General features: G+C 48.0%; 1 protein-coding gene across 1 annotated transcript in view; it reads right to left on the bottom strand.

Annotated features, from left to right (window-relative positions):
- Nucleotides 1-2,952: 2,952 nt before the first annotated feature.
- Nucleotides 2,953-25,901, bottom strand: part of RNF216 (ring finger protein 216) — a 43,587-nt gene continuing 20,638 nt past the window's right edge. The window contains exons 8-12 of the mRNA XM_007942803.1: nucleotides 22,750-22,864; nucleotides 16,001-16,140; nucleotides 13,563-13,700; nucleotides 7,433-7,581; nucleotides 2,953-3,271 (exon numbers count right to left, since the gene is read on the bottom strand). Of these exons, the coding sequence (XP_007940994.1) occupies nucleotides 2,953-3,271; nucleotides 7,433-7,581; nucleotides 13,563-13,700; nucleotides 16,001-16,140; nucleotides 22,750-22,864 (861 nt within the window). The remainder of the gene's footprint in view (nucleotides 3,272-7,432; nucleotides 7,582-13,562; nucleotides 13,701-16,000; nucleotides 16,141-22,749; nucleotides 22,865-25,901) is intronic.

The raw sequence follows: 25,901 nt of genomic DNA, 5'->3' as shown, positions 1-25,901 counted from the left end.
GTCTCACCGACGTCTTCCTCTCTTTCACGCTCCACTTTACCAAGTACGACGTCCTTCTACAGGGACGTGTCCAAAGTACGTGAGGTAACTTTCGCCATCCTGGCTGCCCATCTAACTGCCTTTAAAATACACCACTTTCCCCAGCGATGCCTGGGACAAGCATCCCAGCAGCGGATGAAGCAGGGGCCTGAGGTTGCTCATTGGGAAGCGGACAGGACCTGCTGAGATTTGTTTCCTGGGAAGGTGGTGACATTGGGACTGTCTAGAGTGGTGTCACCAGGGGTGAGAAGGGAGGCTGGCTTGGGGAGACAAGGCAAAGCACTGCCAGGGTCTGGGGTTGGGAAGTTGGCAGACATCCCTTGAGGCCACAGGGGCTGCCGGGACCTTTCATTGCTCAGGGTCGGCTCTCCGAATGGAAGGTTCTAGGCTGCCTAGCTCTGAGATGCAGTCAGGGTGACGGGCCCTTGACCACTGACCACCATGGAAGTCCACCTGCACGCTTCTCAAGGGAGAAGACCGAGGAAGCGCAGCAGAAGATGGAACGGCGGCACCATCATGTCAGGGTAGGCCCACAGGCCCCTCCCTGCCTCTCTCCTCAACACACCAGGCAGTGCACCAGGTTGGGACTGGTTTAACCATTCTGTGCCCAGTAAGAATGGATGAAGCAGATGAAGTCAGAATACAACCCTCTGCAGGGCTGAGGGGAACCAGGTCAAACACCTAACTGTACGACATTTTAACTGAACTCATGCCTATTTTTACCTTCTGGTTTCTCAAGTAGGGGCCCTGGTGGCACAGTGGTTAAGTGCTTGGCTGCCAACTGAAGAGTCAGTGGTTCAAACTCACCAGCAGCTCTATAGAAGAAAGAGGTGGCAAACTGCTTCTGTAAAGACTGACAGCCTTAGAAAGCCTTGGGGCAGCTGTTCTCTGTTCTATAGGGGTGCTGCAAGCTGGGATCAACTCGAAGGCAGTGGGTTGGCTTTGGGTTTTGCTTTCCGAGGTACCTACTTCCCTCAGTGCACACCACAGAAAAGCCCAACTCGCTGCCATCCAGTCGAAGTTGACTCACAGCGACCCCCACAGCCTTTCCTTAAGGCCGTAACTTTAACTTCCTTTGCCATAACTCTTTATGGAAGCAGACTGCTTCATCTTTCTTCCGTGGAGTGGCTGGTGGGTTTGAACCACTGACCTTAGCAGCCAAATGTCTTAACCACTGCACCCCCAGAGCTCCTTGCATATAACAGAAAACATGGTATTTATTTGGCTTTTAATGGGAAGGCAGGGTGGTGTGACAGAACACATCTGCCACGACCCAGTTTCCAAGCGAGCAAGGAGGTAAGCAAGATTAGCTTTTTGTCACTTCTATTCTTATCGGAATAAAATAAACCAAACCAAACCAGGGCCCGAAATAGCCAAGTTTTATACTTAGCAGTGAAGGTGTTACGAACTCAAGCGAGGGGAGTGTACGTGCGCGTGTGAGATCATAAACCCGAGTCATTCAGGACCGAGAAGCCTGTGAAGAGCATGTCTGCAATGCTGGTCACCATGGGGATTCAAAGCGTGGAGACAAAGACTAAGACCACACGGAGTCAGATCCTGACACCTCGCTGCTTCCTTGCCAGCTCTGTGCCGTCCTGGCGGAAGGATACTTCCACAGGGACAGGGTTTGCCATCCCCCTCTGGAGGACGTTTTGGACAGAGGGTATCTACTCCAGGTTCTCAGAAGCTTGGGGTTTGCCGCAGCTCCCCCATTCACATCACCCGACTTCAAGCCTCAGTGTCCACTTGGGAGGGTGCTCAGAGACCAAGATGGAGCCACCTGAAGACGCTGGGGTGCATCACTGCAGCGGCCCGAGGCCTGCAGCCCTTCGCCTGAACCGCTCTCCTTCTAGGAAGGTGACTCGCCCGGAGGGAAGCAGGCAGGCCCCATTCCCTGGGGAAGCCTGCCACACCCCCACTGCTCTCCTGGCCTGATGGTGCCGCAGGATTCCACTCAAGGGAACGAGCCTTCGTGGGGAGCCTAAACACCGCCCAGTATCCAGACATTTGGTTCTTGTCAACGCCAGTCCGGAACGAAGGTCCTTCCTGGTTGCAGGAACAAGGGGGGCGTGCTTCCCTCCCACGGGGTCCCTACGAAGGCCTGCGTCGGTGCAGAGCCCCTGGTGGGCAGGCCTTAGGCGGCGTCTCCCACAGCTGGAGCTGCCCGGCACCAGCAGCCGGCGGAGCCCCAGTGACATGCCCCTCACACAGCCGGCCCATCGCGAGAGCTGCTGCAGGTGCCTGCTGTTCAGCGCTGAAGGAGGTCAGTGCAGACCAACACTTTGATTACGACGCAGTGACAAGGAAGCCACAAAGGCTGGCTGGAGGACGGACAAGGTGGAAAGAATGAGTAGGGAAGGCAGTTGGACGTGAGAAAGAACCAACGAAAACAAACCGGAAGGACTCCAGGAGAGGACATGGGTCCACACAGCCACAGCCACGCGCGCCCTCACGGCTGCCCTGAACTAAGTCTGGTCCCGATGGTCTCACCCCACAGCACTGGCTTTGGGAGTACTCCTACACCCCCACCTCGTGGCTTTCTGAAAGCCTCTCCTTACACACATCTGGGTTCATGAAGCCAAATTACTGCTCTAGGAGGACGGAGAGAGATTCAAGGGAACGAGCCTGACCCTATGAATAGCTTTCCCAGGAATATCCCTTTCACATCTCTCTTTATCCCGTCCTCCGTAGTCACACACATGCACACCACACGTTCAATCCATTACTAAAAGCAGCACGCTGCCAGCAATGACAGATTCTTTAGCTTGGGCCCAGGAGGGAGCTCAGGGCCCTGCCAGTACCACGCCATCACAGCAGAGAAACAAAGCCTGAGCCCCGTTTCGTCAGCAGCGCGGCCCTGTGTTCTTCAGGGACCCCAGGCAGGCAAGCCCACCTACAGAGAAAGCTTTACTATCAGCCCCTCGTCTCCAGGTGACAAGTTCCAGGAAACTGAATCAGAGTTCCCATCACCGGCAGAGAGGCTGCCACGAGGCAGCGGATGCCCTCCGTCTCACACAGGGCGCATTTCTTAAACAACAGGGCTCCTCGGGGACCAGCAGGATTAGCGGCTTGGCCATCTCGCTCAGGAGAAGGCAGAAGGGGGGAATCTGCACGAATGAGAATGCTGCCATCTCCGGTGAATCCCAAACGCCTCAGCGCTTCGCCTCGGTGCTGAGCCCCAACGCCTTCTGCCAACTCTGCTCTCAAGGCCCGTTTTGCTGCCGTGCGTTCTCTGCAAAGGCCCCAGCAAACAGAAAAGCAGTCCCTTTCTTCGTGAAGCATCAGTGCCACCTAGTGGCGACTCTGCAAGGGCGCCTAAAGGCAGGCAGTTCAACGCCCGGTTTCCTCTGAAGGACAGGCGAGACACCTCTGTGACCACTTGGCCGCCCGCTCTGTGTGCCGCTGATGTTCCGGCTCCCACGAGACAGCTGGCACCTTATTTCCTTGGTGCTTCCACTCAGCACCCGCAGACCCTACCCTAAGGGGTAGTGAGTCTAGAACGTGAACGTGACTGTCTGCAGGGACACAAATGGACACAGGTGGATGCAAGTGAGTGCACAGACATCCTCTCAACTGAGCAGGAGTCAACAGGCTGACAGCATCCTTGAGCCGCTATGACACAGCTCCCGGATGGCCAACCTTGGTTTCTGGCGCTCCCTGCTGGGCTCTCTGACGGGTGCCTGTTCCCAAGGGCACAAGTGCTTCTCACTCCTCACAGGTGAGGACCTGGCAATTTTTCTCCATCCTGACTCCAGTAACTAACCAGATATTCTTGGAGAACAGACTTTGTGCCAGGCACTGGGAACACATGCATCTCGGATGGCTCCACCATCAAAGTAACACGGACTTTGCCTTCCCTCTCCTGATACAGCTGTCTGTTCTGCTTCCAATTTTGTGAATGACATCACTGTCCACTGAGTTACCCCAACCAAAGAAACCGACAAGTCACTGGCCACCCCCCCAGCCAGAGCAGCCCACTAACCTCACATCTGGATTACCTTTCACTCCTGTTTTTTTCCTCCACGCCCAGAGTCCCAGTCCTCATTACCCCTGACAGGTGGGGCAGGCTAGGTTATGTTGTCGGGACAAGCTCAACCTTACCACAAGAGCAATCTCTCACTCCGGCTGTGTCTCCATCTGCTCATTTTGCTCGAGTGACAGCTCTCACATCCACACTGCACTGGCCAAACGAGGCTGCCTGGCCATGTCCAAGTTCAACAGGGCATGCATACTCCCCACCCAGGGAAAGCAAGCTGAGTCTCTGGTGCTTCCCCTGAAAGCTTAAGAACTTCTGGAAAACTCAATGACACCCAGACTGGAAGTGTCTGACGACACTCTCTGGGTGCTGTCGCAGACTCGTGAGCCTCGTGCTTGCCTGAGACGGTCTATCGAGAATAACGGCCCTGCTCTTTCGCCTTCCAAATCCAGTAAGTACCTTCACTGGTGAACGCTAACTCAACCAGGAAACGTGCCCCTAGCACCTCCTTCCACAGCCAAAGAGATCCCCTGCTGTCACCCTCCTGCCTGGTCAGCTCTGCTTCCAGGTTCCTCAGGACAGAGCTCCAAGCCCGACAGGGCCCAGTCCTCTGCTCCTGAAGCTGCCCTGTGGCATCCCCGGCAGAGCCAGAGCTGGCACGCCGCTGCTCGTGGCCTAGAACACCCCCCCCCCCCCGTGTACCTGCTGCCTATCCCTTCCCTTCCCTCCATGTTTTCGCCTGACTCTGCAAGCGCAGGGAACATTCGGTACAATGCCAGAGGCTGCAGGAGCCATTGTTACAGCAACAGTCTGGGGTGGGGACCAATTATTAAATGGCAGTATCAGTTCTCAAGGAGCTCTGGTGGTGCAGTGGTTAAGGCATTTGGCTGCTAACAAAAAGGTCAGTGGTTGAAAGCCAATAGACACTCCACGGAAGAAAGAAAGAAATCTTGTGTAAAGATTTATAGCCTTGGAAACCCAGCAGGGGTGGCTCTGAGTCAGAATCAACTTGACAGCAGTGAGTTTGGTTTTCTTATATTAGTTTTTAAGAACGCATCCAGACTCAAAGGGATCAAAATAGGAGATCCTGGATAGAGTGGGAGAAAAATGTAAAAAACCCTCAAAATTATAAAAATGACCAGGCTTTACTGGTTGGAAAGAGACTGGTAAAACCCCCAGTACTCCTCCAGTCACCCTTCAGCCCAACAACTGCCCACTCTGATAGCTTAACATTCAGCCAACAACAGACAGACCTATGAGGTGAGCAATTACACCAAGCAAGTCCACTCCTTAGACCAACCAACCAGGGGAGATCAGAAGGGCAGCATTTACACAGGGAGACAGCTCAGAGGACAGGAATGCACAGGAAAGAAGGACACATGGAAAGGGTACCCAGAGGCAGGAAGTGGGAAGTCAGCTGTTACATTATGGGGAAGGTAGTCAAAGTCATGAAACAAAATGTATGTGAACTGCTGTAAGGAAAATAAATTTGCTCTGTCAACTTTCACCCAAATCACAATTGAAAACAAAAAAAGACTGCATCAAGACTACCAAAAATGTCAATGTGAAAACCAGAAGGAGCCAAGGTTTTGTCAATTAACTTATTTTCTGCCTTCTTCCCACTGTGACTTCATTTCTTCACTCCCTCACAAGGCAGATTTTGCCACATTCCACCCTGATGATGCCATTTGAGAAACGTGGCTTAATAGTTACACATTTGTATGGGCAGATGCCAATACCAAGGGAAAGCACAGTGGCTTAAAAAAGCTGACAAATTTTAAGACATTCTTAGACAGGGTAGGAGCAAAGAGAAAAGATTTTCAGAAGCGAGGTGACCAGACAGCGCTGGTCTCATCCACAGTCAGTTCCTGTAAGGAAGGGTATGGCGAACTATCTACCGGACAAAGTCAAATGCCACAATGACACATGGCCCTTTACTCAAAGATCTGTCTCCTGGACTTTGAAAATGGGAGGAAGGGGCCAGGAATTGGGGACTGTGAGTACAGTGCAGGAAAAAGGACAAGCAAGAAAAATGCTGGTATAAAACCTTCACTGAATACCTCCCAGCATCTGTCTTCAGAGGAAGAAACCCAGAAAAAGGAAGCCACGGGCAGCCTGCATCTCTGCAACCATGACAACCACCATTCACTCACAAGGACCAAGCTTCACTTGTTTCATGAAAAAGCAAGCAGCCAAGTCCTTCCATGGTTCTGTATGAGGGCAGCCATACGGACCATAATTCCAACATCCACCGAGGAAACACTTTGCCTCCTTACCTTTCGGCAGCGAGGATTGGGACAGCTGAACCTCTTCACATCACTGTCCAAAAGAGCAGGAAAGCTACAGGAGGGACACCTGGGTCAAAGGAGAGAGACCAAGTTACATGGAGTCTGATTAGCTTCCATGGGGGTATTCACACTAAGGTGGGGTTCTGAGTTGGAAGGCCTCAGTACCCTCTCCCCTTTTAAAACTGTATTGTGGTGAGAGATACATATCAAAACATTTTCCATTTTAACCATTTTTTAAGTGTGCAATTCATTTAAAAGCAACGATAAGCCAAACCAGTTGCCATCAAGTCAATTCCAGCTCGTCATGAGCCCTGGTGTGTCAGAATAGAGCTGTGTTCCACTGGGGTTCCCATGGCTGATTTTTTGGAAGCAGACAGCCAGACCTTTCTTCCGAGGCTCCCCTGGGTGCACGCACACCTTCAGTCTTTGGGTTGGCAGCAAGCATGTTATCTGTCTGCATCACTCAGGGACTCCCGCAGGACAACCTTACTCCTCAGCTCTTCACTAAACAGGAACAGAGCACCTCCCTTGTGGTGGCTCTCACCAGCAAACACAAACACCAGCCTGGGGTCTGGTTCAGTATAAACCACTCAATCCTTGTTTTTCAGCAAGAAATACCAAGTGATGTAGGAGACACAGCTTTGCTAAAGTATTCTCGTTGTCCTGTGAAGTGCTCAGGAGCTCTGGGGGCATAGTACCTAAGGCACTTGACTGCTCACCAGATGGCTAGCGGTTCAAACCCACCAGCCACTCCTCAGAAGGAAGACTGGGCAACCTACTTCCGTAGAGATATTGCCTCAGAAACCTAAGGAGGGGTCACTAGGAGTCAGAGCTGGCTCTATGGCAGTGACTCTGGTTTTTTCGTTTGGTCAGGTGCTCAGGAGCTCTGGCGACGTACTGGTTAAAGGTATTAGGCTGCAAACGAACAAAGGCTGGTGGTTTGAACCCACCAGCGGCTCTACAGAAAGATGGGGGCACTCTACTTCCATAAAGATTTACCACCTTGGAAACCCAACAGGGTTGTTACATGGTTATGAGTTGTAATTGGCTCGGTGGCAGTGAGTTTGGTTTTGGTTTGGTGGAAATGCTGAGGTGGTCTTCGGAACGGAGAGGTAACAGGTGAACTCACCTGACGAGCTCATCGGCGTAGGCTGCGGCGACCTCTTCCTCTGCCTTCCGCTCGTAGTATTTGTACAGTACAGTCTGGGGAAGCACCTTCTCCAGTTCGCTGGTCGGGAAAGAACACGTGCAGCTGCCTTCCATGCAGCTGAGCTCAGACTGCAACGAAAAAGAAATGCAACTCATCCTCCAGAAAATAAAAAGCCTGCATGGTATACAACTATGAGACCAGAAGAACTAGATGGTGCCCAGCTACCACTGTCATCCACTTGGAAGGGATGTAGGAGATCCTGGATAGAGAGGGAGAACAATGTGGAACAAAACTCAAAATCATTTGGAGGGGGAAAAAAAAAAAAGAAGGTGGGGACCAGGTTTGCTGGTCCAATAGAGCCTGGTGGAACCACTGAGACTATGGCCCCTAGCTGCCCTTCAGGTCTGGAATTGAACCCACACCTGTGGTTTCCAGCCAAACAATGTACAGGCATGTGAGTTAAACATTTACCTCAAGCAGACACACGCCCTGGAGAGAACAATCAGGGGAGAAGGAAGGGCTGCTTATGCGCAGGAAGACAGCTCAGGGCGCAGGAGAGTATGGAGGGATGGGCACTGGGAAGAGGTAACTATGGGTAGGAAGTGGGAGGGGAGATGTTGGATTGTAAACTGTGGTCAATGACGTGAGACAAAGTATTATGTGAACTGCTATATGGAAAGTGAATTCGCTCTGTAAATCTTCACCCAAATCACAATAAATATAATTAAAAATATATATATATTTAAAAAAATAAAATAAATAAATAAGAAAAAGCCTCCATGGGTACATGCGTTCCAACAGAAGGCAGCTGACCAGGCTAAAAAGACAGGGTCTGGGACAACAAAGTCAACATCCCTCTGCCCCCCACCTCGGAAAAATTAAAGCTCAAAACAAGGAAATCTTGAGACAAAAACACAAACTCCAAACCACAAAGGAAACAAAGGTCACAGTTCAGGGTTTACTCTTAGTAAATACTTCCAACGTCCACCTCCCCAAAAACCCACTGCCATCAAGTCAATGGCAACTGACAACGTCCCAAAAGGACAGAGTGGAATTGCCTCACAGCAATTTCAAGGCTGAAAATCTTTACAAAAGAAAACTGCTACATCTTTCTTCTGCAGAGCAGGTTGTAGGTTTGAACCATTAACCATTCAGTTAACACCCAGTTCTTTAACCACGGTGCCACCAGGGCTCCTTGTAAATGCTCCCAGAGGGCTTAAAAGGAGCCTGCCTGCCCTCTATTCCTGGCTGAGTGTTCTATCACTGCCAACCAGCCCTGTTGGCTGACAGCTTAACTTCTCTTCTGTATCCTTGAATATCCACTACCACCATCTCCTTGAGAGAAGGGGGCTGAAGTCTCCCACTACACTGTGGGTTTGTCTGTGTCTTCTCCCAGTTCTATCAGTTTTGGCTTTCCGTGTTTTTCAGCTCTGTTGTTTGGTGGTCCAAGTTTAAGACTGCTGTGTATTTTTAGTAGAGTTATCCTTTTCATCATCATGTCACATCCCTCTTTATCTCTGGTAATTATCTTTGCTCTAAAGTTTTCTGTCTTTTAATCCATTCTGTCAATCTGTCTTTTATCACAATAATTACATACAATTACTGATATGCTGGGGCTTCAGTCTACATTTTACTGTTTGTTTCCTCTATTTCACTTTTTTTTTTTTTTTGCCTCCCTTGGGTGGCCTGAACATTTGCAAGATTGTATTTTGACATGTCAATGCTTTTGGCGGACCAGAAAGCTGTCATTTGAACAGAACAAGGGGATATACCACACGGTTTAAAATCAGGAAGGGAGTGTGTTAGGGTTGTATCTTTCCCCCATACTTATTCAATCTGTACACTGAACAAATAATCCAAGAAGCTGGACTATAAGAAGAAGAACGTGGCACCAGGATTGGAGGAAGACTCAGTAACAACCTGCGATACGCTGACGACACAACTTCGCTTGCTTAAAGTGAGGATGATTTGAAGCACTTTCTGATGAAGACTGAAGACTACAGTCTGCAGTATGGATTGTACCTCAATATAAAGAAGACAAAAATCCTCACAACTGAACCAGTTAGCAGCATCATGACAAATGGAGAGAAGATTGAAGTTGTCAAAGACATTATATTACTTGGTTCTACGATCAACACCAATGGAAGCAGCAGTCAAGATATTACATAACATATAGCATTGGGCAAATCTGCTGCAAAAGACCTCTTTCAAGTGCTGAAGAGCAAAGATACTTCTTGAAGACTAAGGTGCACCTGACACAAGCCATGGTATTTTCTGTTTATATGCATGTGAGAGCTGGACAATGAATAAGGAAGACTGAAGAAGAGTTGATGCTTTTGAGTTGTGGTGTTGGTGAAGAATATTGAAAGTACCATGGACTGCTAAAAGATCTAACAAATCTGTCCTGGAAGAAGTGCAACTGGAATGCTCCTTGGAAGTGAGAATGGCCAGACTTCGTCTCACCTACTTTGGTCATGTTGTCAAAAGGGACCATTCCCCAGAAAAGGATATCATGCTTAGTAAAGTCAAGGGTCAACAAAAAAGGGGAAGACCCTCAACAAGTTGGACTGACACAGTGGCTGCAACGATGGGCTCAGGTCCAGCGAGCATCATGGGGCTGGCGCAGGACCGGACAGCTTTCACTCTGCTGCACACAGGGTCGCTATGAGTTGGAGATGACTCGATGGCACTAACAATAATTGTTTTTTAATGTACCTCCTTGTGTATTTTTATTGGTCGCACTAGATATTCCATCACACATACATAACTCGTCAGTCTACTGGGATCAAGCAAACTTTACAAAACCCAAGGGAAGAATCAGTTACCACATTAACTGTATTTCATTCTTACCATTGTTCTCCCTTCATTCCCATGTTCCCATGGTTTCCCTGTTTTTTTTTTTTTGGTAAATATATCATTTCCTTTATGTTTTGAAGAATTTTCCTTAGCAATTTTTTTTAGGGAAGGTCTGCTGGTAGCAAATTCTCTTAATTTTCCTTGATCTGAGAAATGTCTTGATTTTACCTTCATTCCTGAATGTTCATTCAATTTACTGGGTACAGAATTATAGGCTCAACTTGACTGCTCCTCTACTTAATGTATTCTTTCTCACTAGCTACTACAAGATTCTTTACCTGTCTTAACTGTTCCAAATTTTGATTGAGATGTGTCTGGGCATGGATTTCTTTGGATTGATCCTGTTTGGGTTTCAGTTAGTCTCTGGAATCTGTAGGTTTATGTCTTTTGCCAAATCTGGGAAACTTCAGTCATCATTTCTTCAGTGGCATTCCTGGGTGGTGCCAAGGGTTAACGTGTTTGGCTGTTAAGCTTGAATTTATCCAGAGGTGCCTTGGAAGAAAGCCCTGGTGATCTACTTCCAAAAGATGACAACCACTGAAAACCTTACAGAGCACTGCTCTACTCTGACACACAAGGAGTCCCCTTAAGTCAGAGGGTAACTGGTTACTGGCTCCCTGGAAGTGCAAACAGTCAACGCACTTGGTTGCTAATCTAAGGTAGGAGGCTCAACATTACCCAGAGGTACCTCGGAAGAAAGGCCTGGCAATCGCTTTCTCAGACCTCAGCTACTGAACACTCCACAGAAAGCAGTTCTGCTCTCACCCATGTGGAGTTGCCATTAGTTACAATCAACTCAAATGCGACAGTTTTTTTCTTTACATATTTATCCAACTCCAACTTCTTTCTCCTTTCCTTCTGGGCCTCTGATCACCTGAATATTAAGTCTTTTGTTATTGTGCCTGAGGCCATGAGGCTCTTGAGTTCATTTCAGTCTATTTTCTCTGTTGCTGTATTCCATAATTTCTACTTCCATTTGGTTCTTTCTTGTATCTTTTATTACTTTCCTGAGACTTTCTGGTTTTTGTTGTTTAAAGTTAAGTTCATAAATTGCTCCTGAAAGCAGCTTCATAAAAATGCCTCAAAGTCCTTGTCATACTGTCTTTCTTCATTCAAGTTGAGAGTTTGCTGGTTGTTAACATGATCAGTGGTTTTGGATTTTATCGTGGATATTTTGTGTACTAGTTTAGAAGACTCTGGCTCTTAGCTCCATCAGGTGTCTGTGAAAACATGCTGGTGAGGGGAAGAGAGCACTGGCTGTCTCCTGAGGGGAGGGTGGGAGCCCAGGCCCCTCACTCGGCCTCCAGTGACATCCTGGAAGCGGGAGAGGAATGCCTTCCTTCTAGGTGTGACTTCCAGGCTCCTTGGGTGGTCTATCCTGACACTATGGCAGTGGAAGAAGGGGTGACAGGGATAGACACCTCACTGGTGCTTGATGGTGGCATTTGTGAGGTTTTCTTGTGATTACATGCAAGTATGCCACAAAGCTATAATGTGTCCTTTCTAAGACAGCACATCAGAAAAGACAAGGTAGTCATGTTACCAGTGATGTCAAAAAGACCACACTCTTAACACTGTATCAACACAGACTTGAGGTGCAGACAATACACATCTATTAACTCATAGCTGCGTAGACTAGAGACTAACCCAGGGCTCACGAGGCTGAAATCAATACACTGGGCTACCTTCCTTCTGGAAGATCTAGGGGCGAATCCGTTTCCCTGCTTTCCCAGCTTCGAGAGGCTGCCCACATTCCTTGCCTCCTGGCTCTCATCCTCCATATTCAAAGCCAGCTCTTTCTTGTCACCTCCCATCGCAGTGACCATCCCTTCTGTCTCCCTCGTCCACCTTTCAGGAACTTCTGATCTCTTGGGCCAACCTGGATAATCTAAGGTAATCTCCCAATTTTCAGGTTACCTGGCTGGCAACCTTAACTCACTTTGCCATGCAAGGTACCCTCCACAGGTTCTGCGGATCAGGATGCAGACATCTCTGTGGGGCTGTTATTCTACCTAGCACAACCACGCTTCTGTAATTGCTCACAAATCCTGGACTACACCAAACAGCCTCTACAATCACTGGTTTCACATGATGTGATTACCGGCTGGGTTTTGGTGAAAGCAAATTTGGTTTTAAAGCGTTCGTTAAGACAAAACAAAAATCCTTACAACTGGACCAGAAACATCATCAGGATCAACAGAGGTAAGAGTGAAGTTTTCAAGGCTCTCATTTCACTGGATTCACGATCAACACCCAGGGAAAGAGAGTCAAAACATCAAACCACATACAATAACAGAGAAAAGAAAAAAACACTCAAATGATGTATTCCATTGGGTAAAGCTGCTGCAACAGACCTCTTCTGATGCCTCTGATTACAGTGTTGGTGAAGAATAATTGACACACACCGTGGTCTGCCAAAAGAGCAAACAAATCCGTCTGAAGAATTACAGCCAGAATGCTCCTCCGTGAGGATGGAGACTGTCCCATGTGCACTGGACGCGCTACCCGCGGGGCCCAGAGACTGTCCCACGTGCACTGGACGCGCTACCCGCGGGGCCCAGAGACTGTCCCATGTGCACTGGATGCGCTACCTGCGGGGCCCAGAGATTGTCCCATGTACATTGGACGTGCTACCCGCGGGGCCCAGTTCTTGGGGAAGGTGTCAGTGCTCGGTAACGTAGAGGGACCAGTCAGAAAGAGACAGACCCTCGGCAAGACGGACTGACAAAAATGGCTGCAACGACGGGCTCCAGCATGGTAATGACCGCGAGGACAACACAGCACTGGGCAGTGCTTCGTTCTGTTGAACACAGAGTCACTGAGTCAGAGCCGACTCAGCTGCACCTAACAACACCACAACAATATTCCTTTTCATGTTGTTATGCTGGTGACTATGGTCTTGTATAAAATAGTTATTTTAATCTAAGTATAAAATCCCTGAAAGTATTTGGAAACAAAATTGCTGCTCTGACATACTCCAACAGGCGGCAGAGTTCTTTTCTAGTCCATCTTTCACTGAGATGAGGAGCAGGAAGGTACATGAAGCATGGCGCTTGTCTGCGTGGGGGCAGAGGAGAAGCATGCTGCTCCCTGAGAGAAACATGCAGCATTAGAGCCTACAACCACCCAAATCAGAATGCACTTCACCCCCAAAAAGGCACTTCCACGAGGCACTGAAACCTGTGCACAAACCTAGTGTCCGCTAGGTTTCTGAGAAAGGGCCCCATGAAGGGAGGGGGTACACATTACCCACCTTTCCAGACCCGAAGACTGCCTCCTGAGCGTATCTGATGAGGCACTCTTTGCAGAACAAGTGAGCGTCAGCACACTGTGTCAGCTCCTCAAAGGGAAATTCCCCATAGCAGCAGCGGCACTCGATCAGCTGGCCATCCTGCAGAGCACGAGAAACACACATGTGGAATGATCTCCTGTCAGACACGGTGGCCACACCTCATTCCCTCCCAAAGGCACTCTAAGGGGAAAACACTTTAGAAGCCACGGAACATGCTGAAATGTTTATGTTGGAAAAGTCCTGTCAAGATGCTAGTCCAACACGGCCAGCTCACGTCAGCCTGGAGTGAAAGACAGTAAGAGGCCCGTGCTTTTCTGAATTCTTTAGAGTAATGTACTTCTGGATATTAACAGAATTTTATGTCTCTTCAAGACCCCTGGTGGCGCAATGGTTAAGTGCTCGACTGCTGACCAAAAGGTTGGCAGTTTAAACCCACTCAGCAGCTCTGTGAAAGAGAGACCTGGAACTTTGTTCCCGGGAAGGTCACAGCCAAGAACTCTATAGGGCAGTTCTACTCTGCTGCACACATTTGTTATGAGCGGACACTGGCTAGCCGGCACCTAACAACAAGATATGCCTACTTAAAGCCACATGTATGTAAGAAACATCATACATCAAGAAATAGTACACTCATGAAATAATGGTCTTCAAACCCCGCCATCCTCCACAGCCCATCTCTGACATCATTGTTTTTGAGTCACCAAACCAAGTGTGGCTGATCCCATCTGCTTTGCTGATGTCTAGAACATTGTGCTCTGAGGAGTCCTTCCTACAAAGTTATCCTCGCCATAAATTCCAGGCTGTCAGAAGAACTATCTCATCGGCAACTCAGATCCCTGCTTGTAGGGGTTAGGAACCAAGGGGCATGGGAGATGTCACCCCAACAGGTTCCCCAAGTCGGATTTGTCTCTGGTTGTGAGACAGGAATGTGAGGGGGTCAAGCCTCTGATGGTAACGTGTAGTTTATCTTAAAGGGCCACAACAGTGTTGCTAAAGCAGCAGCCTCAAGTAGCACGAGTAACAGAAAATTTGCTCTTTAAATGACATGCAACAACCAACCCAGTCATTACTCTGTCGACAGAAAAGGCTGCTATGGCAGTAAGGATGGCAAAATCATACCAAAAATCCACGTGGCCCTGAGCTGGGCACACCCCTTCCTTTTAACTCTGGAAGTGACATCCAGACTCTACATTTTCTTCTGAGAGTCTCTCTAATGAATTCTAGACAATGTTCTTTACAAGAGCATCTGTCACGGTCCTTCCTTTCATCCTGACCATGTCTGCAATCCATGAGCAGGGACTGCTGTGGTTCATGGATCTGACCCAGAACTAAGCTGAAGTCAGAGTCAGCAGATCAACAGGAGGTTTACAAGAACATATCTGCCATGGAAATGCTGAGAAAATGTGCTAAGAGAAACCAGCCCACAAAGGTACCCAGAGTCAACGAAGTAGGTGAGACTTCAAACTACCTTTTGATACTGTTCTTCATTCATCTGCAGGGCAAGCAAAAAGTCTTCATGCTGAGAAACCAAAAGAGAGGAGGTGCAGGTACATATTTAGTAAAGGTGCCACAAACCATCTGGTTTTTATTTACATAAACCTAAAGGGACTCTATTATTAACAGTCATTTCCTCAGTGACACAACACAGTGGTTTAAAAAGTTACTCAAGAACAGATTTAAAGTGAATCAGAAAAAATGAAACCATACAAGGACTAGAGAATATGGTAAAATGTTTCCTAACTCTGACTCAAAATGGAGACGCGTTAAGGGAGAGAGATGACCCAACAGTTCTGAATAGCAAAAAATAGCATAAGCAAGCAGAAAAGCCACAAGGACTGCTATCACGGAAGATACTATTGCGAGCTGACAACCACCCGCTGCCGTGGAGTTGACCCTGACTCCCAGCGCCCCAGGAGGACAGAGTAAAACTCCCCCATAGTGTTTCCAAGGCTGTCAGTCTTTACGGAAGCAGACTGCCTCATCTTTCTCTCAAGGAGCAGTTGATGGGTTCCAACCACTGACCTTTTGGTTAGCAGCCAAATGCTTTAACCACTATGCTACCAGAGTTCCTTGCTAACAGAAAAAGAGCTACTAAAATTTAAGAGAAAGATCAACACCCTGACAGGAGATAAGAGAGTTCACACAAAATAGTGAAAATGGCTCTCAGAAGCATGACAACATGCAACATGCAACATGCCAACATGCTGCATCTCACTCCTGAAAGGAGAGAAGCATTCAGTCAGACTCAGGTGTCATTTCATGCCTATCAAAATGGGCAAACCCCCAGTCTGTTAACACACTAGGTGACAGCTGTGGGGACACAGGCACCTGACGTGGCAGATGAGAACACGAACTAGGACAACCAGCAGGTGCACCCTCTGCCAGCTGGCCGTGCTCACCTCGGCCATCTCTTTGATTTTCTGCTCATAGAATTCCTGCTCTTGCTGCACGGCTGGGAGGAGGGCCTGTCGGTCATAGGACCGACAGTGTCGCCGCTTGTTTTCCAGAAAGAACATCCTTTTCTCTATTTTCACGTCACCTAGAAGATAAAAGACAGTGCAGAATCATGCAGGCAACTGCTGCGACGTCAGGCCAGCCGTTTCCAGGCTGGGCTGTAGCCCTCCGACTCCCTTGCTGCCTGCTTCATGCCTCTTCTACAGTGCACTCTACCCTTGGGAGGTCTGGACTCCTTCCCATTCTCTCCAGCTACCAAGCACTTCCGGACCTTCCTGTTTTCCTTCTCCTGGTATGCTCCAAAGGAGCTCTGGTGGTGCACTGGTTAATGCATTCAGCTGTTTAATCAAAAGGTCAGTGGTTCAAACCTACTAGCCACTCCAAGGGAGAAAGATGAGGCAGTCAATGTTCGTCAAGATTACAGCCATGGAAATTCCATGGGGGCAGTGGGAGTATGTCCTCTAGGGTCGCTATGAGTCAGAACTGACTTGATGGCACTGGGTTTGGCTGGATTTGGGTGCTATGCTTCAGGTGGAGTCTCTACAATGACCTGTCAATACTGAGCAGTATGAACACAGCCCCATCCACTTTCTGTTCTACTACCAATGGACAGCTGGGTTTAGTTCTGGGTATTGTGATATGGCTGTTTGTAGCTGTCTGTGGGTGAACACAGGTCCTGACGTCCGCTGGGAAGGTTTGATGGGGTGGAATTTGTGGAGCAGGGACTATGCCGATCTGCGGTGTTAGGAACAGTGGTTGCACCACTTTATACCCCACCTCAACTAGCCGTGCATGTGAGTTCCAGGTGCTCCATATCCTCAACATTTACTGCCATTCTGGTAAACGCAAACATGCTTTCCGTGTGTCAGTTGTGACCCTAGGGGGGTATGGACTGTACTGGGTGACACTGCCAAAAGGGGCAGGGGACACCAAAGTGACTGTCTATAACAATTCTGTGCACCATTTTAGCAGAAAAAATTTTTTAATAAAAATATCTCTAAGTTATAATAATAAACACACTTTTCGTAAACCCAGCTTACACTTATCAATGGACCTACAAGGCTAAAACTCTGTGTTAATCTTCCCTTCTAATGCGCCCCGGTCAGAGCTGTCATTACAATCTTATTACAGACGTGGCTTCAGCCGCACAAGGCACAAACAGGTGCTGCTGTTCCTGGTGCTGCGGGCATTTTCACAGTCGTTATTTTTCTGGTTTTAGCCACAATATTCTGGAAATTAGTATTTGCAAATCCATGTCAATAACATTCTTGAGAATGAAGTAATAATTAAAGGAGAAAAATAAAAAAGGTTTCCGTTAAGTTACTAATAATGTTTTAACTAATAATGTAATTCGGTGTACAAAGATTTTACCAAAAATTACTAGTATTCATATAATCTAAGAAATATCACATTTAAACAATTTACAACTATTGAAAAACCCCCTCAAAACTACTGTCACTAAGTCATTTGCCACTCGTAGCAACCGTGTACAAAGTAGAACTGCCTGAGAGGGTCTCCAAGGCTGTCAATCTTTATGGAAGCAAAGCCCAAACCACACCCACTACTGTCCACTTGCTTCTGACTCACAGCGCCCCTAGAGGACAGAGTGGAACTGCCCCACAGGGTCTCCAAGGCTGTAATCTTCACTGCCTCATCTTTCTCCTGTGGAGCAACTAGTGGATTCAAACTGTCCACCTTTTGGTTAGCAGCCTAATCACTATGGTGTTAACCAGAGCTTCTATTTACAACCACAAAAAAACCCCACCTCACTGCTATCAGAGTCAATTCCAATTTCTAACTGACCCCCTCTGAGTTTCTGAGGCAGTAAATCTTTATGGAAATAGATTGCTCAGTCTTCCTTCCAGAGAGCGGCTGCAGTTAAGTAACTTAGGCACTACTCCACCAGAGCCCCTTTTACGACTCCACGCATCACATATTACTCTATGATTAAAATGGTAATACACAGGAAGGAATCTGTATGGCTGGTATGGGGGACGTCCACGTGTGTGAGTGTGTGTGTGTGTGTGTGTACACCCTAAGTGTGCGTGTGTGCGTGTACACACCGTAAGTTACTGCATTGGGAGACACCAACCCTTGTGATGAAGCTGATGTACGTGTTTTTATCTTTTTGACGATTTTCAAATACACAGAAAGCTGGAAAAGTGGTAGCTGGACTTACCCCAGAGAGTGACACTCATAATAACAGGCTAACAGAGCATGTAACTGAGCTGTTCAGGGTTTCTGTCTCTTCTGTTGATTTGGTAATTTCTATTTTTCTAGCTACTGTTGATTCCATCTAGTTTCAATTTATTCAAACACCTGTTCTTAGTAATCTCTTGATTTTAACAATTTTTTCTCTTGCTTATTGTCAGTTTTTTTTGAAATTTTTATTCAGAAAACCAGTTTTGATTTACAAGCATAGTACAGCAAATGTTTAAAAGTAGGTGCTGAAGCCAGGCTGCCAGGGTTGCAAGCTCTGCTCAGTGCCTCACCAGCTGTGTAACCTCTGGCCAGTTTCATAACCTCTCTGTGCTTCAGTTTTCTACCTATGAAACAATGAATAACAGCACATACATCCCTAACAGCACATACATCCCCAAGGGTAGTTTGAAGGGTAACTGAGCTAAACCACGGTGGGTACTCTGAGCAGGGCTGGTGCATATGAAGTGTTCACCAAATGCTACTTAGTGCCATTTTGCTGTCTATTAAAAATTTTAAAGTTAATTTTCCTCTACGGTTTTATCCTATTTCATCTTTATTCAGTTCTTTTCCTAGTTTCTCAAGTTCAACTCACAACCTTTACTTTTAAAATAAATTCCATTTAAGCTAATTCTTTCCATGCACCTCATGACCTTTTATATATAGGAGTTTTTCAATTAAACTTTTTATTTGGAGGCAATTATAGATTCACATCCAGTTAAGAGCTATGTATGTGAGCTAAGTTTTCATTTCCCTGTTACAAATGCCCAAAAGTGCAATGGTAGGCTGTATGGGAGGTACACATTTAGTTTAAAGAAAACACCAAACGGCTTTCACAAGTGGTGGTGTCATGTTACTTTCCCATCAGCAATGAGGGAGTGACCAGCTTCTCTACATCCTCACCAGCATTTGGTGTTGTCATTTTAGCTACTCTGAACGGTGTGTGGTGCTATCATAAATGTTCACAGCAGCTGTACTTGTAATAGCAAAAACAGGCAACAGCCAGGTGACTTTTAATGGGTTAAACAATCGTGGTGTCTCCACACTGAAATGTTGGGTGCTGTCCAGTCAACTGACTCATGGAGACGGCACATGACAGCAGAACTGCTCCACAGGGTTGCAGACCAGTCTTTCCAGAAGCAGATCATGAGATCTTTCTCCCATGGAGCTACTGGGGGAGTTCTAACCACCAACCTTTTGGTGAGCCAGTCCAGTGCCTCACGGTTGCACTACCAGGGCTCCTTATACCATGAAACACTACTCAGCAATAAAAGGCCACAACTACGGATACAAGTGACAAATAAATGAAATCTCCAGCCTTCTGGTTAGCAATCAAATGCCTTAGGCACTATGCTACCAGAGCTCTTAATCCCAATGGTTACAGACTATTTAATTCTATTTATATGTGTGTTGGAAAATTTATAGGAACAGACAGATTACTGTCCTTTTTTGCACCCTTCTCTCCCCCAACTCTGTCAGCCCTGCTAAAGGAGCTATGTAGTATTTTTTGTTTTTTTGACTGACATTCAGTTCACGTAAGACTGTGTAGTGATCAACACACAGGACCATAAAGGCACTGTGGAAGGAACACCCTGTACTCCCTCTTGAAGTCCAGCAACGCACAACCCAAATAGCAGCGTATAGATGCAAAAGAGATTGAAAAGGTAAACAAAATGGGATTCCTGGAATAGCTGAAGGTTTCTTGGTCTATTTCTTTGCTGCCATGAAAGTCTGTGAGTGCCTGTAAGTCACAAACATGAAAGTAAATGAAGGGTTGTTCCCATATCTTACTTGTAGTGTCCTTAAACATAATCTACTAAGTGCAATTTAAGAATCTGAATTTAGAATTAAAGGAACAATGGGCTGAAACTAAAAGATGCCACTAACAGAGAAAAACATCAGATACAGTAAAATGGAAAGGACAAAGGTATGTGAACTAAGAGCAGGGTAGCTGAAAATACCAATGCTTAATGTGAGCCAACAGTGGGACTTTTTTTTTTTTTTTTAAACTGTGATTTGGGTGAAAATTTACAGAGCAAATTCACTTTCCATACAGCAGTTCACAATACTTTGTCTCATGACATTGACCACAATTCATCACATTGCAACAGCTCCCCTCCCACTTCCTCGTAACAGTCACCTCTTCCCTGTGTCCATCCCTCCATGCATTCCTGCCCCCTGAGCTGTCTCCCTGTGCATAAACAGCCCTTCTTTCTCCTGTGATTGTTCTCTCAAAGTAATGTATCTACCTCAGGTAAATGTTCAACTCATATGCCTGTCTTTTGTTTCGCTGGAAGACACAGGTGTGGGTTCGATTCCAGACCTGAGGGGCAGCTAGGGGCCATAGTCTCAGTGGTTCCACCAGGCTCTATTGGACCAGCCAACCTGGTTCCCTCTTTTTTATCCCGCCCAAATGATTTTGAGTTTTGTTCCACACTATTCTCCCTCTCTATCCAGGATCTCCTACATAAATCCCCCTCCCAGTGGTTGACAGTGGTAGCCAGGCACCATCTAGTTCTGGTCTCATAGTCGTATAGGCTGCAGATCGCATTGTGTACCAGTCGCTAGGACTAATTGTTTCCATGAATTTTGGTTTTCTTCATTCTTCTTTGCTCTGGACGAGGAGAGACCCATCGTTGCATCTACATGGCCGCTTGCAAGCTTTTAAGATCCCAGTCGCTACTCGCCAAAGTAGGAGGTGGAACAATGTTTTGTGTAGTTATGTTATGCCAATTGAGCTTGATGTCCCCTGTGACTATGGTCCCAAGCCCACAGGTTCAACTACTCAGTCCCTCTGGGTAGCTGGTTGTGACCAAGAAATGACTACAACCTTGTCCCTTGTCAGCCAACACTATACATGGTCTTAGGTACACTCCCCACTTCATAGACATACCTAATAGTTCAGCTTACAGCGGGACTTGTTTTGATTTTAAAAAGCTAAGGCATTCTTAGGCGCTCTGGTGGTGCAGTGGTTAAAGCATTCAGCTGCTAACCAAAAAGACAGTTGATTTGAACCCACCAGCCACTCAGCAGGAAAAAGATGAGGCAATCTACTCTGTCCTATAGGGTTGCTATGAGTTAGAATCAAACTGATGGCAGAGGATTTAGGCTTTTTTTTTTTTATTTTAAAGGCACTCTCAGTCTGCATGCACTGAAGCCCAGACTCTAAATCCCACTGTTGTCTCCACAAAGCAGACCTCATTTGCAGCACTTACTACCTCCACACTTGGACTCCAAAACTTTCAAAGAGATACTGGCAAGTAAAGAACCCCAGGAGAAGGGCGATCAGATGGTAAAGACGGAACAGAAAGTCAAGTCGCTCCACAGGGAAGACTCAAAAGCACGGCAGAAAACGTCAGGAACGTACAGTATGGCTCGATGGAAAGGAAGCCCTTTCTAGCAGACGCTGCCGTGCAAAGCAGTACTCCCCCTCCTCCATCACTGAAAGTCAGAAGCAACGGCTGCACGACTGTCTGTCAAAGGTGCTGGACGACGCTGTAGATCCGCCCACAGCTGGACAAAGACCTCCTACGTGTGCCCTTATTTTTCGCAGAGCAGTGGAAGCTCTATGTCAGAGCAGCTCCGCTCCACAGCCAAGCTGCAGGGACCCTGATCTCAGCCTAGGTGTCAGGAGGACCTACAGAGCTCCTACAGCCAAACACCTTCTAATTCTGCGTGGGTCTTCCGTTCAGTCACACACGAAATCAAGTCATTTAGTAGATGGGACAGAAAGAGAAACCAGAGAAAAGGAAAAGGAAATACGAGTAGTTGTAACACAAGCTGTACAGGAAAGCACAGAGAACCCAAGCCACTCAGATGAGATCTGCTGTAACATGGAACCGCCCACCCTGCGAAGATCTTCAGTGGTCACGCCACCAATAAGAACAGAATCTTTAAACCATCAAGTAGCTACTGGAGCCACCTGTCTCTCCTGTGCAGGAGCCTACTCTGAAGTGACAGCCCTCAAAGCCAGCCCTCCCACGTGGCTCAGTGACCCCTCTGGAAGAAGCAATCAACCGCTAGTCTGGGGGAGTGCGCTAGCGACACAGCTACGGTATTTCTACATAAATCACACACGTCATACGGCTCTTCCCACACCAAACCACGCACCTTTGTGCATTCGCTTCCTGTGAGCACTATGTGTGTTATACACGTGCGCGTGCACGTGCGCTGTGTGTATGTGGGGGCGGGTTTACTGGCACAGACTCGTCATACATGAAAATTTAGTAATTCCTGTCCAATCTTCAAGACCAGTTTTTCCTTAAGCGTCAGAGCTGCCCCACTTTTCCACACAGGATTTCTCTAACATCACACCAAATGCTTCTGTCACTGTGTACTCTGAGTGGGAAGAAGGAAGCCAGTTTCTGAAGCTCGTGACGTGCCAGCCACACAGCTGACCTGCCGCGGCACTCGGCCTCCAGCCACTGCGTGGGGCAAGGCTGAGGCCCCACGTCACAGCTTCACGCATGGTCACCAACACTCAGTTTGCCATTACCTTGTTCAAATTTGAAATCTATGTAAGAATACTGATTCATTTCTTTCCTCTTTCTTCTTTTTCCACTGGTTTCTGGCGATAGTTCCTGCCATTTTTTAATGGCATCAGAAAAGGCCTAAAAATCAAGAAAGGGAAAGGTTACCAGCGTGAAACACAGGAAAATAGGAACACGTGAAACACAGGCAATCCCCACCTCTCAGCCCAACTCCCCGCCTCCACTGTCCTTCCTGCACGTCTTCCCAGAAAAACATGTCACTGTTTCCATTCACTTTCATTAAATGCTTAGTAGCAGATCAAAGGGTGACATGAGAAAAAGAAAACAGCCCAAGCTGTCCCTGAACCACCAGCACCTCCCGTCAAGCCGACTCCGACTCACGGAGACCCTAGGCGGTTAGAGCAGAACTCGGCTCCCCAGCGTCTCACCAGCTGGGATTTCTCAGGAGATCGCCAGGACTTCTACCCGGGACCCCTCTGGGTGGTCTCCACTACAGCCTTTCAATCAGTAACAAGTGCTTAACTGTCTGCACAACCTTAAGTACAGGTCCCCTCACAAAAGACACTAAGGCATGGCTCTGAGTCCCACTCTACAGGCAGCTGACGTGGTGCCTCTGGTCAGACTCCTCTTCCACTCCACACTAACTTCCCCTCCTCACGCCCCCTTTCACCACCTCCCGACTTCCAGTGCACACTGGAGTTGAAATCCGCACAGCCACGGTCCTCCTTTTTCTTCCAAACCTTCAGTCTCTCCCTCTTTCCTAGGTCTTTCCAGTCATTTAAGTGGACTCAAGCTTTGCCATCCTAAGAAAAAAGAAAATCCCCCCTCTTGACCTCTTTCCATTTTCAGCTACCGGGCTCTCTGTCCTCCTCCTCTCTGCAGCCACGCTTCCCCGAAGGGCTGTCTGTGTCCCGTCATCCCTCATCTCCCACAGGCGGCTCCTCCCCTCTCAGCTGTCTCCAGCCCCACCTTCCCGCGTGCTGAGGCTGAACCCTGTGACTGTGTTTTAGTCCCTGGCTCCCTCCACTTCTCAGCAGGCTCGATGCTTCTGCTCTTCTACATTCGCCCCTCCTGGTTTTTCTTTCTCTGCCTGCTCCTAGGCCATCACCCTCTTCCAACTGATCTCTGTTGCTGCATGCTGTTACATCAATTCCTACTCATGGGGACCTTCCTAGGCTGGAATCTTTATGGGAGCAGATCGCCAGGGTTCTGTCTCACGGAGGCCCCTGGTGGGTTCAAAGTGCCAGCCTTTCAGTTGGCAGCCGCATGCTAAGCTCTGCGCCGCCAGGGCTCCTTCCTTGGTCCTTACATGCTGGGCCTCCTCAGGGCAGACGCCCTGTTGTCCTCTCACCTGAGACTGCTCTAGGGGTCTCCTCCAGGCTGCTGAGGTTTCCTTACACGTCTGATGACTCGCAGATCCTACCTCCAGACACTGTTTCTTGCTGACCATTCAACCACCCAATGAACTGTTTTTACTTGGCTGTCACACAGGCCCTACACAGTGTGTTGGAAATGCAACATGTCCAACATGGCAGTCACGACCCTCCCTCCAAGCTGGCTTCACGGTGAATGCCGCCACCACCTTCGTGCCCCTCCACCCGACTCCTGCCTGGATGACCTGCAGGTTTATGAGTAAATGTCACTTGCTCAGGAGGGCCTTCCTAGAGCCCCTTGGTCCACCCTTCTCCCGTTACACCCTTGCAAAGCGCGCGCTCTTCTACTGTCAAAGTACTCATCATAGCTGTGATTATGTAGTGACTGGTTTGATATTCTGCACCATGTCCTCTCCTCCTAGACTGTGAGCCTCTGGAGGCCATGGCTGTGTAGCAACTTAGGTACAGTCTGCACTAATGCCCCTTTGGTCCATAAAGGAACGGCTACAGGGGACGTGTATGTCTTATAGGAAGATTGCTAATCATCACCTGCAGAACGTGTTTATCCTAGAGAGGCAGCTGATCTGACTACACCCCTGTGGTGAAACGCAAGGACAGAACATAAGCATTTCAGCCACAGCAGAGGGAAGGTTACCTGTTCACCTTCATCTGCCCTTCCCTTCTGTTCCAAGCTCGTAGGGCTGGGAAGCAGAGGGAATGGCCGTTTGCTACATACACCTCTCAGGTGCCAAGGACTGAACTGGAACTTTCTAGCCATGATGTCACTAATTCTCACAACAAGCCTGTGAGGCAGGTATTATGTATCTTATGGGAGAGTAAAGCAAGGGTTAGAGAAAAGCAATTTGCTCCAAGTCAATGTCAGCGAAAGCGAGGATCTGAACTCGGGCCAATCTTGGGGCTACACCTCCTCTCTGACGTCACACTGCCTCTGCACACAGATTCCAGGAACCTCTATCGAGAGGTGGCCCAGCGCCTGAGTCATGGCCACCTTTCCGCCCCCCCCGTCAGTGTCCCCACGGCTGCAGTACCGGCCCAGCCCTGCGTCGGGTTCCTCCTTCTGGAATCTCCACTGTGCAAGGGGTCCCTCACAAACTCCCAGGCACTGATCTTTTATTGATTGATTGATTGTGATTTGGGTGAAGATTTACAGAGCAAATTCACTTTCCATACAGCAGTTCACATATACTTTGTCTCATGACATTGACCACAGTTTACTACAATGCAACAGCTCCCCTTCCACTTCCTCCCCATAGTTACCTCTTCCCAGTGACCATCCCTCCATACTCTCCTGCACTCAGGCACTGATCTTAAAGCCACTTAAAGGTACTTTGGCCATTGGTTCAGATGTCTTCAGGATCTTACCAGCTATAACCTTCATTCTCAGCACTCAGCTGTGATACTACTCATTTATATTAAGTTTCATCTAAAAGTAAATTCCCTCACCTCGCACCAGGATGATTTGCTAAAACGCAGAGATAGATAGGCAGGACGGGTATTATAATCTACATTTTAAGATGAGGTCATCAAGGCTAGATGACATATATCAGCAAGTCATGAAACTGGGAGGTGAACTCAGAGCTCCTGACTAGTATTCTAGTGGCTTTATACTCTCCACGCTGCCACAGCACAGAGGGTCCACGCTGCCACAGCACAGAGGGCCCACACTGCCACAGCACAGAGGGTCCACGCTACCACAGCACACAGAGGGTCCACACTGCCACAGCACAGAGGGTCCACGCTGCCACAGCACAGAGGTTCCACGC

The sequence above is a fragment of the Orycteropus afer genome, unplaced genomic scaffold, assembly GCF_000298275.1.
Source record: "Orycteropus afer afer isolate SDZICR_OR568_19922 unplaced genomic scaffold, OryAfe1.0 scaffold00006, whole genome shotgun sequence".
Taxonomy (NCBI): Eukaryota; Metazoa; Chordata; class Mammalia; order Tubulidentata; family Orycteropodidae; genus Orycteropus; species Orycteropus afer.
This window is presented reverse-complemented; position numbering and strand designations above follow the sequence as displayed.